The sequence below is a fragment of the Alexandromys fortis genome, unplaced genomic scaffold (assembly GCF_014885135.2).
Source record: "Alexandromys fortis isolate MF-2015 unplaced genomic scaffold, M_Fortis_MF-2015_v1.1 scaffold_3, whole genome shotgun sequence".
NCBI classification, from domain to species: domain Eukaryota; kingdom Metazoa; phylum Chordata; class Mammalia; order Rodentia; family Cricetidae; genus Alexandromys; species Alexandromys fortis.
The window spans coordinates 305,672-321,001 of record NW_026067909.1 but is presented as its reverse complement, the minus strand read 5'-3'; the positions used below and the strand labels follow the sequence as shown (position 1 = coordinate 321,001).

The 15,330-nt window shown below is 43.4% G+C and overlaps 1 protein-coding gene across 1 annotated transcript; it reads right to left on the bottom strand.

Moving 5' to 3' along the window:
* Nucleotides 1-242: 242 nt before the first annotated feature.
* Nucleotides 243-11,363, bottom strand: Bub3 (BUB3 mitotic checkpoint protein). Its single transcript, XM_050137275.1, has 8 exons — nucleotides 11,198-11,363; nucleotides 10,740-10,934; nucleotides 10,021-10,090; nucleotides 8,387-8,538; nucleotides 5,575-5,733; nucleotides 3,527-3,704; nucleotides 3,205-3,421; nucleotides 243-1,032 (listed from the first exon to the last, which is right to left on the bottom strand). Exons 2-8 carry the CDS (start codon nucleotides 10,932-10,934, stop codon nucleotides 1,023-1,025), a joined length of 981 nt encoding a protein of 326 aa, XP_049993232.1. The 5' UTR covers nucleotides 11,198-11,363; the 3' UTR covers nucleotides 243-1,022.
* Between the last annotated feature and the right edge of the window lie 3,967 nt (nucleotides 11,364-15,330).

Sequence of the window (15,330 nt, the reverse complement as noted above, 5' to 3'; positions counted from 1 at the left end):
CATGCTGATAAAACACACAAACACATAAAATAAAAATAAGATCTCGAAAAGAAAAAGCCAAGGTAAACTACACCTGGGAAACTGGAGGTAAAGGTAGCTGTAAACTAAACAGGCGAATCGAGAGGGCGAGCTGGCCAAGTGGTAGAGGGGAGGCAGGGAGATTTTGTTTTAAGGGACAGAAGAGCGTCTAAACGAAACCATCAGAAGGTTTCTCAAACCACATAAAACACAAGTCCATAGCATGGCTTTAATTTGGTTATCTTTATTACAGTGTTTGGAATTTATGCTCTACTCTCAATCAAGTGGTTATGACTTTACAAAGCACATAATCCCACCACAGGACCAATGCTACTACAGCATTGGCTGCTACGTCACTTGGATGGAGAGTGGCGGCTAAGTGCAGAAGGGCCTGTCATTTGGTTCTCTGCAGAGGATGTTACCATCAGCACAGGGACACGTGAGCTCTACAGCACCGACACTGCCAGTCGGTGCCCATCCTGAGGGAAGCTGTAGAGATGGTTCACAGGCCTCACTGATCGGCCAAAGAAACACAAAATGGCTGATTCTTTACCCAGGGCTGGATCCCCAATGTACAAGAGCAGACATAAATAAATGAAGCAGAGAACATTTAAACATGTCCTTGATGAAGAGTACTTTGTCTAAGAAAAGTTGTTATACAGTAAATGACAATAATTAGCAAAATCTTTAAAAACACCCAACTTTTAAAAGTTCCAAATATCTGATTTATTTGACAGCAGAAAAATATTAACAGTTTTAGATAGTGCTACAAAGAGCTGGAGCATTAACAACAGCAATAGGAATTACTTAGGGACAGGAGCATCCCACTACTGTACAAGGGCCCGGAGCCTCCCACCCCAAACAATTACAGAGTACACAGAGACATTTCTGTTGACAGGAGACAGAGAAACCCAAAACTAGACAAACTAGACCAAGTCCGGGGACTCCAGGCAGCCCCTGGGGGAAGCAAGTGTTGGCAGGAAGTGAAGCTTTCCACCAGATGATCACGTGGACCTGCAATGAAGAAAACACAGTTCACGGGACCACTCAGACTGCACGCTAAGTTCTCTCTGAAAATCTCACAAAATAAAAATAAGACTTTTCTCTGTACCAAAAGAATTTTTTAAAAAATACACTATGGGTAAAATAAGCTTCAGTAAAGGCCTAAGTCCTCTTCAGAGACGAGCGTTCACAAATAACACACATCAGAACGACAAGTCTGCCAGCAGAAACACTGAACTACTTAAGACAGGCCAAGCTAAGTTCGTGTTCTGCTACAAGACATTACATCAAAATGAATCTCATTCGCACTATAATTTTTTCTTTTTAACCTTTAATCACCAGCGGCTGGGCAACTGAAATGGACATGAGAACTATATAAATGTCAGAGAAATATGTAAACCTCATTAATGTTTCCAAAAATTCATTTAGAGATAGAAACAGGTCCAGATAGATGCCTGTCTAAATGTACTGCAATTACGTTACAGTGACTTTCCCAAATGCACAGATATGCTCTGTCTTCTCTCAGCTCATTACTGACTCAAACAATTTGCCCTTCTGGGATCAATTGTTTGCTAATAAATAATTGTTTACAGTCACAAAATGATGTTAGGAGGGTTTCTTATTAGTTTTCCTCCTGCACCCTAATAAGATTGAAAACTAGCTGAGTCCCAAGAGTCTAACCTTAACCTCGCTTTGTTTAACAGCCCAGGAAATGATGAACCATCTGCTTCAGAAAATAATGGACGGCCAAGAGGAAATATTGTTTAATTGTAGATTAACCTCCTCAGGAGGCAGTCTGAAGCAGCTTTCGAATTACCAACTATCACCAGCAAAGAAATCAATGGCTCAAGAGCCTCTTCCTCTACCATTTAAGGTCCAGAAAGAACACAAAGGGATTTTTATTACTTCTATTTACAAACATTTATTTCCACAGCAGAAACAAAAATCAAGGTCAAAACTGCTTCTCTCTCAAAAGTGCGGCCACTGCCCTCCAATCCTGTCTGCCCAAATATCTCTAAAGTAGCAAACCATCAAAAGAGAAAAAAACAAGAAAACCCCATTTTCCTTTATTTTCAGGTTCTTAAAAAAAATTAAAATTAGTATTTCCTTGGTTTCTGTGTTAATATTTATAAATCTACCACTGGGGAGGACCAACTGTTTTATTAGCATCAACATGGCACTTAAGCAAATGAAATCTTGTCAAGAACATGGTGACCTACAAGTACAAAAGGAAAAAGAACAGCATGAGATCAAAATGGCCGGCTAGGACAAGAAACAGAAAAAGTGACAGATTAAATACAAACACAGCCCTTTATCCAACAGGCTCCACATCCTAACACATCTCTACAGTCCAGCCTGTGAAAGCGCAGACACTACTCCTCGTTAGATGCTCTGCTCCTACAGAGAGAGGCCCAACAAATTTAGCAAGGGCACCTCAGAAAATTACAGAAGTCCAACACACGTGTACTTAATACAAACCCTCCCTGAGGATTTCCCCCGAGGACCTGAGAGCAAGGACAAGGAGGAAGACAAGATACATGGGGCAGCCACTGCATGCTGTCCGTTGTGCCTACGCCTCTCTCAGAGCCTAGAAGAGGTCGCTAAATAAGACTCTGTCCCACTGCTGCCAAAAAGCCTAGATGGCACCTCCAGTCAACAGTTAAGACCTAGCAACATCTATGAAAATTTCAGAAGTAAAGAGATCTGCTGTGCTAGGCAAGGCCATATTACTCTGTCTCCAATAAAACCCAAAGGTCATTCACTTCTGTAAATATTACAGAAACAATCTCTGGAGAGGGATCTTTTTTTTTTTTTTTTGGGCAGTTCAAATTCTTAAATATCTTAAATAGAATTTACTAAAATAAATTATTCTTGAATTCCTCAACTTAATTTTAAAGCAATGAGCTCGTAGAAACTCCAGAGATTCAAATAATAGAGCCTATTCAAGAAGAATGAGAGTTTGACATTCTTCTCTACAAAACAACTAGGCACAATTTTATCCATCAGACGTCTATCAACCTACGGATATTGAAAGCTTGGGAGAACAAGATAAAATCAATTCCAACCCTACAGTCAGCTGTAATATCGAGCAGGCATCAACAACGCTATTCATGAATTTGGAAAAATTAATAAGTCCTGGGCTGAATGCAAGAAAAGGCATCAGTCCAGGTGAAGCATACTCACTTGGGCTTTGTTTCTGCATCTGTCACTTGGCGAATGAAGATACCATCTTCAGGATGCTCCATGTCATCCATTTCATACATGTAGGACGAAGCTATTGCAAGCGTAGTTCCGTCATTACTGAAGGCAAGAGACGCAATGCTAGTGGGGTATCGGTGGAACTGGCATAGTCGCTTTTTGTTAAACGGATCCCAAATATTTACAAATCCATCAGAACCACCTGCAAGTAATGTGACTTGTTAATATGGCTCTGTGCACAGAAGCGGAGAGCAACTCTTAGGATTCTGCCTGAGTCTCAAAGCTCAGCTCAGCCCGCGGGTCATACCTGTGGCAAACGTATTGTGGATATTGTGGAAGGAAATGGCGTTGACTGGATAAATCTGCTCAATGTTGTTTTCCTTTAGCCTGTGACACTTGAAGGCATACTTCTTCTTCTGAACCTCGGGGCTTGGGTCCAGGTATTCTACCGCCACTCGGCCTTCAATGGAGCTCAACACATAACCCTGCCGAGAGAGCGGAGGCCCAAAATGGCAAAAACCTGCCTTCCACAGAGCACACGAGGTCCCCAATTCAATCCATAAAGAACTATTTCAGAAATGAAAGTTCAGCCGGGTTTAATAAAGGACTGACGGCCATGCCATCTCTATAGACACCTGCTTTGTAAGACATGGCGCCACCCTTGCTGGCTTCCTCTCTCCACACTATCAGTACCTAGCACACTGCAACCAAAAATGACTTGTTCTGTCAAATCTAAAAAAGTTTTAAGTTTTAGTATCCTTTGTCTCCTGCCCTGACGGGGACTACAACCTGTTGCCACAGGTAAAACCCCCTCTTCACCTTTAACTCTAAGCACTGTGCCCCCTCACTGGGAGGATGCACCAGTGATCCTGTCCCAGCTGGGCTGGCCCACCTCTGCATTTACTAGTGAGTCAGGTTTGCATAAACCAGACTGTGAGCAACAGTCACGAGGGCGTCCCAGTTTCAAACAGTCTTTCATCGTCCCTTGGAATAACAACATATTTTTAAAAAGATAATGCCATGATTATGAAACATACTTTTTACATCTTTATATTTTAGTCCAGATATTTCAAAAAGTTATTCCCAAAAACTGCTCACAGAAAATGAATTCAACGTAATCCAATTTTTATTATTTATGTGTGTGCATGTGTGTGTAGAGGCACTTATGAATGGAGGTCAGAGGGCAACCTGCAACTGTCAGTTCTCTCCTTCCACCACATGGTCCCAGGGGTACAACTCGGGCATCAGTCTTGGCAGCAAGCACCTTTGCGCACTGAGCCATCTCCATTTTTTTAAAAAATAAAATCCTATTTTAAGCGTTCATCATAAAAGCAAGGATAATCCTACAGAAAAATTTAAACATAAAGACAAAATATTTCTGTAATGCAAGTATGTTTCAATCACATTTCAGACTCTCCAAGTTTCACTAACTGCAGCTGACTGTCTTTAATTCAAGAACAGTAACCACCACTTGAGACTCAAGGTGAGACAAAGGGCCAAGAGAACTGACTTCCTGCTTCATATTCCACAGTAGCTGAAGGACAGCCCTAATTCCAAATGCATCTACTGCTTTAAGTGAGGCTTTCTCTTAAAAAAAAAAAAAAAATCCTGCAGCTGCTCACCTCACAACAACTGCCCTTGTATTTCTTGAGACAGTGTCTCACTTTATAGCCCATGATGGCCTTGAACTCACACTCTTCCTGCTTCAGACTGCTAAGATTATAGGAGTAGGCCAGTGACGCTAACCTCCCCTTATAGCTTTAAGGACTGCAAATAAAAGGTAGCTTACTATTTTTTTTTTAAGTAATGATGGAAGGAGACCCACTCAGTACACGAGAGACACTCTACCTCATCTCAGCGGTATTCTTATTAAAAAAAAAAAAAAAAGAAAGAAAGAAAAAATATCAAAGCTCTCTTGTTAAGTGAGAGAGAAACAACCCTGATAATATCAGGATTAAAAAACCACAAAGGCAGGCAGGCATCCATATCTACAATCCCAGCCTTGGAGAAGCTGAGGCTAAAGGAGTGTAAAAATGACACCAACCTGAGCTACATTAAAAAAAAAAAAAGCAAATTCTATAAACTTAAATTTCCAAACTTAAGCTTTGATTGGCGTATAAATTGGGATATGTTAAACTCTTTGATACCACATACTTATTGAGCATCCCACCAACACCATCAATAAGAAAGGCATCTCTTCAAAGCACTTGGCCATCAACACTTCCCTAAAATGTGGGGTTATTATTCTCCTCTAACCTTCAGTTGCCATTAAAGAATTAAAAGGAGCAGACCTAAGGCAAATTGTAAACCACCACGACTTGGAAATTCAGGGAAGGGAGTTGAGGGGACCAGTACCTGCTTGTTTGGGAAGGCGCGGATGCAGCGCGTCTGGTACTTCAGGCTGGACTCCCTGCGCTGCTGCACATAGCCCATATTCCTCAAGTCCCACACCAGCACTCGGCGGCCTGCTGTACCCACAATCAGCCTGTCCCCGGACACTGACAAGGTGTACACCTTTTAGGAAACATCAAAACTCAATAATCATCATCTACTTCCTGAAAAATAACATTTTGCTCCCAAAGTCCATCTAATCCTAAAACCATAAAAAAGACCACGTTCCCAGAGCAGGCGTCCACTTTGGTCAGGAGTGAGGTGACTTAGTCAAACTTGGCACACACACAAACACCAAGTATGAAGTACACTCCAGCTAAGGGTATAGACATTTTTAAAGACAAAACACTCGTTGTTATTACATTTCCCCCAAAATTTCTTGACTCATTTAAGATAAAAGTATTAAACCCACTCAAAACAAGACAACAGAATCAAAATGCCTTTTGGCTTTTTGTAAAAGAATCATTTTCATTTTTTTCTATGACCAGACCAGCTTTTCAAAGACTTCATCTGGCAACTCAAACTCTCGCTGTTCCCCGAGGAACAGTGAAGGCGTCACTAGCAGGCCGACTTGTGGCTCTGCAGGCACAAACTCAAAGAGAAAGATAAGGACAGCTGCCCAGCACGAGCAGAGCTGACCCTTAGGCTCTGATGTCATCATGTTCAACGTTCAAAGAAGGAAGCTCAGCTTACAGGAACAACAACAACAAAAAAAAACCTAAGGCATTTTATCCCCGGAAAATATCTTTTTCCCCATCATAATGTCTTTCCTTCAATATTTAAGCCTCCACAAAAATATTTTTGTAAGAAATCGTAAATTTCCTGTAAGCAGAACATTTAGAAGCTTACATACAAACAAAATTTTAGGTAGATACCAGAAGGAGCAAATTCACAAAAGAGCAGCAGCAAGGAGTCTTCCTAAGTCATATCCTTAAAAATCTAGACCTGAGGTCTTTAACAGAGGTTATTGTTGACTGTCAACCCCTGCTGAATTGCTATTAAAAAATGTAAAAGAACCATGATACTGTAAGACTTCCTTTTAACCCTCAATAACCAAGCCATCTCGTTGATAATCACCAGTATACTAACTACAAGTCACAATACAATGCCCAAACAGTGGCCACTACAATCTGACTTTAAAACCTAAAACTAATGCAACTCAAAGAAAAATAAGAATCTAAAAAATTGAAATATTAAGTAATTATTGCATACTTATGAGAACATTGTAATATATGTTTATTCAGAAAGCCAGTATTTTTCAAAAAGAAAATTAATCTACAATATATGAAGTGCTAAACTTAAAAAATAACCAGAAAGCAATCAAATTTATAGTGGTACAATTGTATCAAGAATTACCTTAAATCTTTACTATACAGGTGACACGCAAGCTTCTGAAACTGCTTTCTGTCCCCGCTGATCATAAATCAGGGAAAACCACTGTCATGCTACTGACTAGGTGTATACATTTATCAAAGAGAGTATTAAAAAAAGCGACATAATGAACCTCCTGAACCAATAAGCAGCTTGATTCAGTGTGGCTGTCCATTATATGCTATTCTGTCGGCCATTCATCACGTTTCTTAACATGTTACATACAACCATACATCAAAACTAGAAACAATGCAATTATTTTATTCTGAACAAAGGTCTTGCCAGGAGTGGATTCGACTGTGACGTGACAAAAATAATGGCTCTTTGGTTGCACTGCGGTACATGATGACGGCTAACAGGGCGAACAGCAGATTTACCCGAGGGAAGAACGCCAGTGAAGAACACCTTCAAACTGGTACAACAACCCATCCTTTAAATTAACCGCCACCTGACAAGTCTGATGAGGACACAGCTGAAGTATGTTTATCAAACAGATCAACAAGTCAGAAGACACAAAGTTGGTTTCCAAAAGCTCCACTCACAGGAGGGAGAATCAGTTCTCTCCAGGAACAGGACCCCTGATAGGTTATCCAATCCTAAGAGGTCAGCCAGAAACACACGGATAAACAACCACCACTAATGGACTCAGGAGCTTGTGTGTGTTTGTGTTCACATGTGTGCGTGTGTATAAAACAGTAAAATTACAGAAGAGGCCATGACCTGAGAGTGAGTGGAGGGAGGGGGGATGAAGGGGCGGAAAAGATGTAAATATAGTGTACTCAAGTACAAAATTCTCAAAAAAAAAAAAAAAAAATCATAGATACAAGTGGTTTTATTATCTAAAGGTAGAGATTGTCAATCTGGACTGAAATAACAAAACAACAACAACAACAAAACCAAGACCTAACTATGGTACTGTCTATGGGAAATAAACAATTTAGATTCCAAGCGTTTAAAAGCTCCACTTACTACAAGCCTTCAAATGACATCTGCCAGCGTTTAAATACACACATAGCAATAAAAATCAGAGAACACAGCTCTCACTCAAGCTGAAATGATAACCCTTTCATCCTCAACATCCCAACTGCTGTGGGCTGTCAAGCCGAGGTCAGGACAATCGGTCTCTGGAAACAGCTTCTCCGAAAAGACAGGGAGTGACTCCCAGACCTCACAATACATGGAGTGAGAATTTAAGTTGTGCTCTCCAGGCCAAGTTTAACATCTGACAGAAAAAGGACGGCCAAAAATTTAAAAGTGAATTCCCTTCTCTTTAAAGCATTTCTGTATAGTTAGGTTTCTAAGAGCCTGCCAGTTCTTAACCTTTGCAACAGCATATCCATCAAACATGCACCAAAACAAATCACCCTGATGAGCCCAGCAGCCCTGATAAACATAAAAACCCTACCTTTTCTGGCTGAGAGAAGGTGCCAGCATTACAAGGAGTTCTGGGATCCCACAGTTTAACTGTCTGATCCCAACTTCCAGTAACCATGACGTTCACTTCCGGACAGTATTCCACACATCTGATAGGGGCATCATGTGTTCCGACAAGATTTTCTATTGCAAAGAAAAATAAAATAAAAACAGCACATATAGCTTTGCCGGCTCAACTAACTGGGATACCTTAAGTCAATTAACGGGACATTCAACTGAAATGAATTTGTCTCCATCAACTCCACAGGAACATCTGCACGTGAGGTCTCCTCTAATTTACTCCACATTGCCTAGGTCAGTGCCATAGCAGAAGGGAGCACAGCTGCCTTCAATCTCCAACTGCTTTAAGATGGTGCGTGCTTATCAACGTGGTCCTAGGTTTTATAAGAAAACCGAGTTAACTCTAGGCCTTCGTTTGTACCTAGTACCAGATTTGGTACATTGTAGGTGCTCAAGAAATACTTGCTGAATGCAGCAATGAGTGGCGCGCTCCGGTTTCCTGTACCCTGACAACACTTTCCTCACATTGAGCCAACGCCTGGAAGAAATGGTTACAGAATTTGAGAGCTGAGGGAGCCTTTCAGCTAATTCACTTTGTTCTCACGGTCAGGTCAAATTTCCACTACATAGTTTCTTTTCTGTCACCCTCAACCTTCACAGTATCTCATCTGCTCACTCGGTTAACATTTATTAAATATCTACAACGTGCCAAAACCCATGTGACATACAGACACAAGGATGACCAACAGGCCTGGGGATGAAGCTCAGAGAGAGCACTTGCCTAGCATGTACACACCCCCCAAAAAAATCACTTTCATACAGAAGCCTCTTCCAATGAAATACTGCTCTTTTTCTCCTTGAAACAGTCTCATGTAGCCTAGGCTGGCCTCATACCGGCTGTGTAGCTGAGGCTGGCCTTCAATTTCTGATTCTCCTGCCTCCCCCTTCCCCGTGCTGGGATTACAGGAACAACACCACACCCAGCACAGAGATGCTTCTCTGTCCATCGTCCCTTTGTTCGACATAGCCTCCAGGTAGTTACATCAGGACACCCTGCCATCTCTCCCTCAAGTATAGATAGCTGCATCCAGTAGAGCAAGCAAAGCTCAGAGAACTCTCTTTATCTGGTCCCCATTCCAATTTCTGCCTCAGTGAAATCATGAAAACTCATAAGAAATGTTTTCACACATACAACTGAAACACATTCTTCTGCTAAGAATACAAGTTTCCCTAAGGTAAACATGACTGGCTACTGGGCTGCGCCTTTAAAAACACACTTTTCCTTAGTTTGCAAGGAGAGCACCCTAAGATAGCAAACAGTCCTGGGAAATCCTGACATGGATCCAGTCCACTTTCAAAGACTTGTAGAGGTGATGGTGAAATGCGTAAGCGACACTGTGGGCGAACACTTGAGACAGTGTTCCAAATGGGTTTGGCCGCGAAATGCACACTGCGTTCGTGCTAACTGAATTCCCATTTAAAACGCCGATTACCAAAGCCACTTTTCACCTGCACCCAAGCACTGGAACCAGCGACTCATCCTAAGCCAGCCTTTCCGCACCAATACACCAGCAAAGGGAAACTGGTCAAGTGTGGCCGTGTTACCTTGATCAGTGTTCAAATCATGCATTTTCAGTTGATGATCTAACCCTCCACTCCAGGCGTGCGTGGGATCCTACAAAGTAAAGTTTGGTTTTGGTTGGTTGGTTTGTTTTGAGATGGCAGGGTGTCACTAGTAGCCCCCCGTGGTCCTGGAACTCACTACAAAGGACACCGCTGGCTTCAAAACTCAAGAGATCTGCCTGCCTCTGCCTCTGGGTTTAAAGGCTTGGCCACCACGTCCAGCCCCGTAAAGTTTGAGCCATTTCAAAGTTACAAAGCTTTAGCAAGCATTTCAAAATTGCTATTTCTACAGTCAACTGTTGGGGTTATGTCCAGTGTCGGACACTAAGAAGTAAACAAAAATGCAAGTGGTCTCCAAAATGAACAAAAGTGCAGCTTTATCACGAGGGGCACCAGCAGCTAACTAGACGATATTCACGCCTTTCCATCATTCCTTCTAATAAGTTGCTAAATTAGTATTGCTGAGAATTTCAAATACAATTATCTTATGTTTAGAAAGTTCATCCAAGTCTGAACTTGAAAAGGGAGATTGAAACTGCGTAGAAAGGCGAAACACAAACAAACGAACCATGGCAGTAGGCTCAAACCAGGCTAAAGAGAAGCATTCCAGAAGATTAGGAACTGCCCCAACACTCCAAATCGTGTATGGGATGCTATACTAACTCGGTAGGGGGACAGGAGCAGAAACCGAGTCCACCTACGTAGAAGGCGCAGTCCAGGACAGCACCGGTGTGCTGGTACTTGAGTCGCATGGAGTTGGCGGGCACATCGTAGAGACGCACAGACGTATCCCAGGAGGAGACCAGGAGGAATTGGGAGGTGTTGGGGCTGAACTTGACCGAGGAGATGCCATCCTCGGGTGGCTGGTTCAGATTGAACTCGTTCGAACCCGTCATCTGCAGAACAAACGTTAAGTCTGAGTCCCTTACTGGAGAAAAGAGAGGCCCGTCCGGGTTTGCGCCTGCGCAGAGCCGGGATCGGCCGTACTCTAGACCAGGCGCCATCCGGCTCTCACCGAGCTCTACCCGGCCGGGCCTCCTTCCCTGCCCGCGGATCCCCCAAATAATACACAATGAAGACCAACAGGATCCCTCTGTGCACCCACCCACCGGCTACAGGCAGCAAACCCCGCTCCACCCGCCCTTGTTCGGACCTTTACCTCGTATTCGCCAAAGCAACGTTTCCACACCGGCCACTACCACACTGCTTCCCTCCGAGCACTCCCAGGCTAGCGGAGGAGGCGGAGAGGAAGCTCCGGAGCAAGCCTACCATTGGCTGATTTCAAACGCCAACGGCTCGATCTCGGCCGCTAATTGGTTCGGTCTGCTGCTCGAGTCTTTACCGTAGTCATCTTGTTCCGGCTCAAAGGGAAACCGCGGTTTTTTCCGTTCACGGTGTCTCAGTACCACCACGCAGAGGTTACGTCGCCGGAGCTGAGCATAGAAACTACAACTCCCAAGTATGCTCAGGTCAGGGAGGCACTCACGCCCGCCCACATTTGTACGTGGCATGCTGGGAGGTGTAGTCTTCCTGGTGCTGCCTGCTGGACCAGACACAGACTAGGAGGCAGGAAAGATGTTTTACCTTGCTCTGGCTGTGTGACAGCCTTCTCTGCCTCTCAGACACAGAATCCCGTTTTGTTTGATACTACTATATAAGTAAATTAACATTTTCTATCTGGGCATGCACATACCCCTGGAATTAACCCAATCTGGACATACTGGAGAAAATAGGTTCTGGTCAAATGCACTATTTGCCTTCATTTTTCTGGGGTTTCCCTCTGTGATTAGAGTCCCATTTCCCTTGCTGTCTAGTGATCTCATAGGAACTAGCCCTTATTTCTATTGTTTTTAAATCTCTCAACAATTTTCAAGCACCTGAATGCTGGGCCTGGCAAGAGGCTCTGGGGATACAAATTCTATCAAACTACTTCTTGTTTTTAAAGAGTCTCGCATCCCAAAAGGTAAACAGAGCAGGACATGGAGCCTTCCGATGTTTTCAGGCTCAAGCAGAATCTTTTCGGGATGTTCATCATAGGTCCTTAACTGTGGCTGTCCTCTCCCCTTCTACCCCGCCATGCCATGGGAATTGCAGGCTCGGGTGGCTGCATTTGCTGTTTCTAAAATCCTCCAGAGATATGAGAATCAAAGGAGTCGCAATGGTTTGGGTTCTGTGAAAAGAAAAGCGGTACTTGACAGGCAGAATGTAGTGGCTGCATACTCACATGCAAAATATGACTCTGCATTTCTATTTAACCCTTGCTGCGACTTCTTTTCCACTGCCCTCTCTTCTGTGAGACAGTCTTTTTTACTTTGTAATTTTGCATGAAGTAGAAAGTTGTCACTAGGATTAAGCTACACACACACTCACACACACACACACACACACAACCTTTCTCCTATTGCCCTGATGATGATTATTATTACAGCTAAAATATTCTGGACCTCTTCCCTCTTCAGATAGTTCTAGTATTTGGTTCTCCTCTCTCTCTCTCTCTCTCTCTCTCTCTCTCTCTCTCTCTCCCTCGTTCTCTCTCTCTCTCTTTCTCTCCTCTTTCAACAAATCAATGGCCAAGTTCAATTTTTTTTAAATACAGTGAGTTGTTATGCATTCTAACGTTAGCAAAATAATTTCCCCTCTTGACTTATTTGCTTCTCTTTCCCAGTTGTTTATTTAATTCTATTAGTGTTTCCAGATTCTGAGCATAAATTACCTGCTAATAAAATCTAAGTGTATTTCATTATCCAGTGTGTGTATGATTCAGGTCCCTCTGGCCATGCAGTTGCAGCCCAACTCTATTTGAGTTTTAAGAAACGTCAATCTTTTAAATCAAGTTTAGAGCCCAAAAGGAGATGGGACTATTTTGCTGATTATTCAAATGAATTGATAGACTTGAGATGGGAAATCTGGCAACAGCAGAGTCTTGAACATCCACAAAACAAAGGTAAAGCGTGCGCAATAATATCCAGTCACCTGTTGGAAGAACGCCTAGGAACTAATTGCAAAGTTGGGTCACCTGTCACAGCTAATGTCTGAGTGAGTGAAGAGAGTCACATATGTCCTGTATGACAACTGGGGAGATGGTCATTGCCTAAAATATTAAGGACAAACTGGAATCACTATGTGCGGCCAGTGACCGGAGGAAGTCACTATCTATAGAGAACGCCAGCCTGAGGAGAACATGGTGACCCACACTGTTAAGTCCATCAGCCAATTGCCATCTACTGAAATTTGCAGACCAAAATTATCTGCATGGAATACTCCTTTACAAGATGTTCCTCTGGAGCAATTTGGTTGTTTCTGTGTGGAATGTCCAAAGAATGCTGTCAGGGGAAGAATGCAAAGAGATTACCTAGCTTGGTGACAACTTTAGTGGGGTAAGATACACACATCCAATAAATCAGAAGAGAACCGATGTTCTCTCTCTCTCTCTCTCTCTCTCTCTCTGACCACCAGATTTAGTGTAGATTCTCAGCTTGTGTTGGGGCCTCAACAAATACTTGCAATAATACTTGAAATAAATACAAGTGGACCAACCTAGTATTGGCAGGTGCATTCGTGAGTGGCATCCATCTGACGTCATCTTGGAGTAGTTGCGGGGGTTTCTGGAATAGAACACGATAAGAAGAAAATGGGCAATATCAGAGCAAATGTCTTCGACCGGGCGTTTTACGCGGAATAGTATGGGTCGTGTAAGCATTTGTATTCTGTGTAGATCTAGAAATGCAAGTCATTTCGATGCCTCTGGGCACAGAGACAGATCCACTCAGGCAAATGTTTTCTTCTCAAGAAAGAATGGGGCCCTGCTGCTGCGGACTCCTAACTCCTTGCACCCGGTCAACCACTGAAGGGAGGTAGGAGGACCTAGAAACTCCACCTGAGCCTTCTTCATACACTTCTGACGTTTAACAAGGAACAGGTGGCTGCTCTCAAAACGGAGAGAAATAACCGGCTGCGATTTGCATGATTCTGGTGCTGCTGTTCTCTGAGAGTAGCGCCTCCCCAGCTCCTGTATGGAGCTGAGAACCGCAGTCCGGTCCGTGGGTGCCTCCGCTGCACCTCAGGGTTCAAGTCAGAAACAGCCGCAGCTTGCTGGCCAGTGATCATTTAGCCACTCAAAGGGCAAATTTAACAACAAAAAAAGTGTCGGGAAGCGCCTGCTTCGTGAATCCCTCCATCGAAATGTGGCCTTTAGACATCACCTCTCGCTCCTCGGAGAATTGCGCGTGGCTGCAAGCGGGTCGCGTGGGGCTTTGGACCCCAAGCAGACGCTTTCTCATATATACTACGTCTTACTCTGCGAAGGAGGACGCCAACGCGGCACTCGGGGCTTCGGCCATTCCTGAAGTGCCCAGCTTCAGTCTAGCTCAAATCGATCCCAGCACCAGGGAGAGGTTCACCTTCTTGCCTGACTTATTCCCAGAGGCAACCCCGTCAGCATCCAGACCTGCCTCTCCGCCTTTGTCTTTTTCCGCGGGCTCGGGATCTCGATTCCATGCCGGAGTGTACCCCAATGGACACACCGGGATCGTGGGAACTGTGCTGTTCGAGTAAGCAGCTCTAGTCACGTGCTGCCTAGGCAGCCCCAATATCCGACCTTTAACCTCTGAGCACAACCCCACCCTCACGTAGAGAGCTCAGGACATTGGTGGTAGGAGGAGGGGAGTAGGGGGGTAGGTGTAGAGAATCTTGCATGCTCAGGCACTAAAAATCTAGAAACCACCCCATGCATTATTTCACGGGACAATTAATCCTTCCAAAGTTAGCAACCATGTTTAAAACGTTTTATTTTTTTTCTCTTTAAAAATATTTACAGATCTGTACCCTCCTCAAGATGAAGGTATTTTTTTTTTTTTTCAGATTCACCCCTCAAGATGAACGGAATGAAGAGAGGTGATTAGTTCAGTGACGAAGGCCCCAGTGGGCTCGGCTTGACTGAGCCTGTGTCCTTATACACACACATACACACGCACACACATATGTATATACAGGTGTATAAATGAGGAAAAGATTATCCGGTTTTGTTGGTGTTCTTCTGATTTTTTTTTCTTGCTACCAGCCAAAACTCCCTTTCCCGCCACCACCCGAGACTCTCCCCTTTGAAAAGAGTTTTCAAACGCGTTTTGGTTTGGTTTTGTGTAGAAAGCAGGTGTTCTGGCGTGTGGAATGCAGATAAATACCCGAAACAAACAAACAAACAAACAAAGTAGGGAAGAGGCCATAAATAAGACATAACGAATACACATGGTGTATTTCTTAATACTTCTGAACACGCGACGCTCTGCTCCGGAG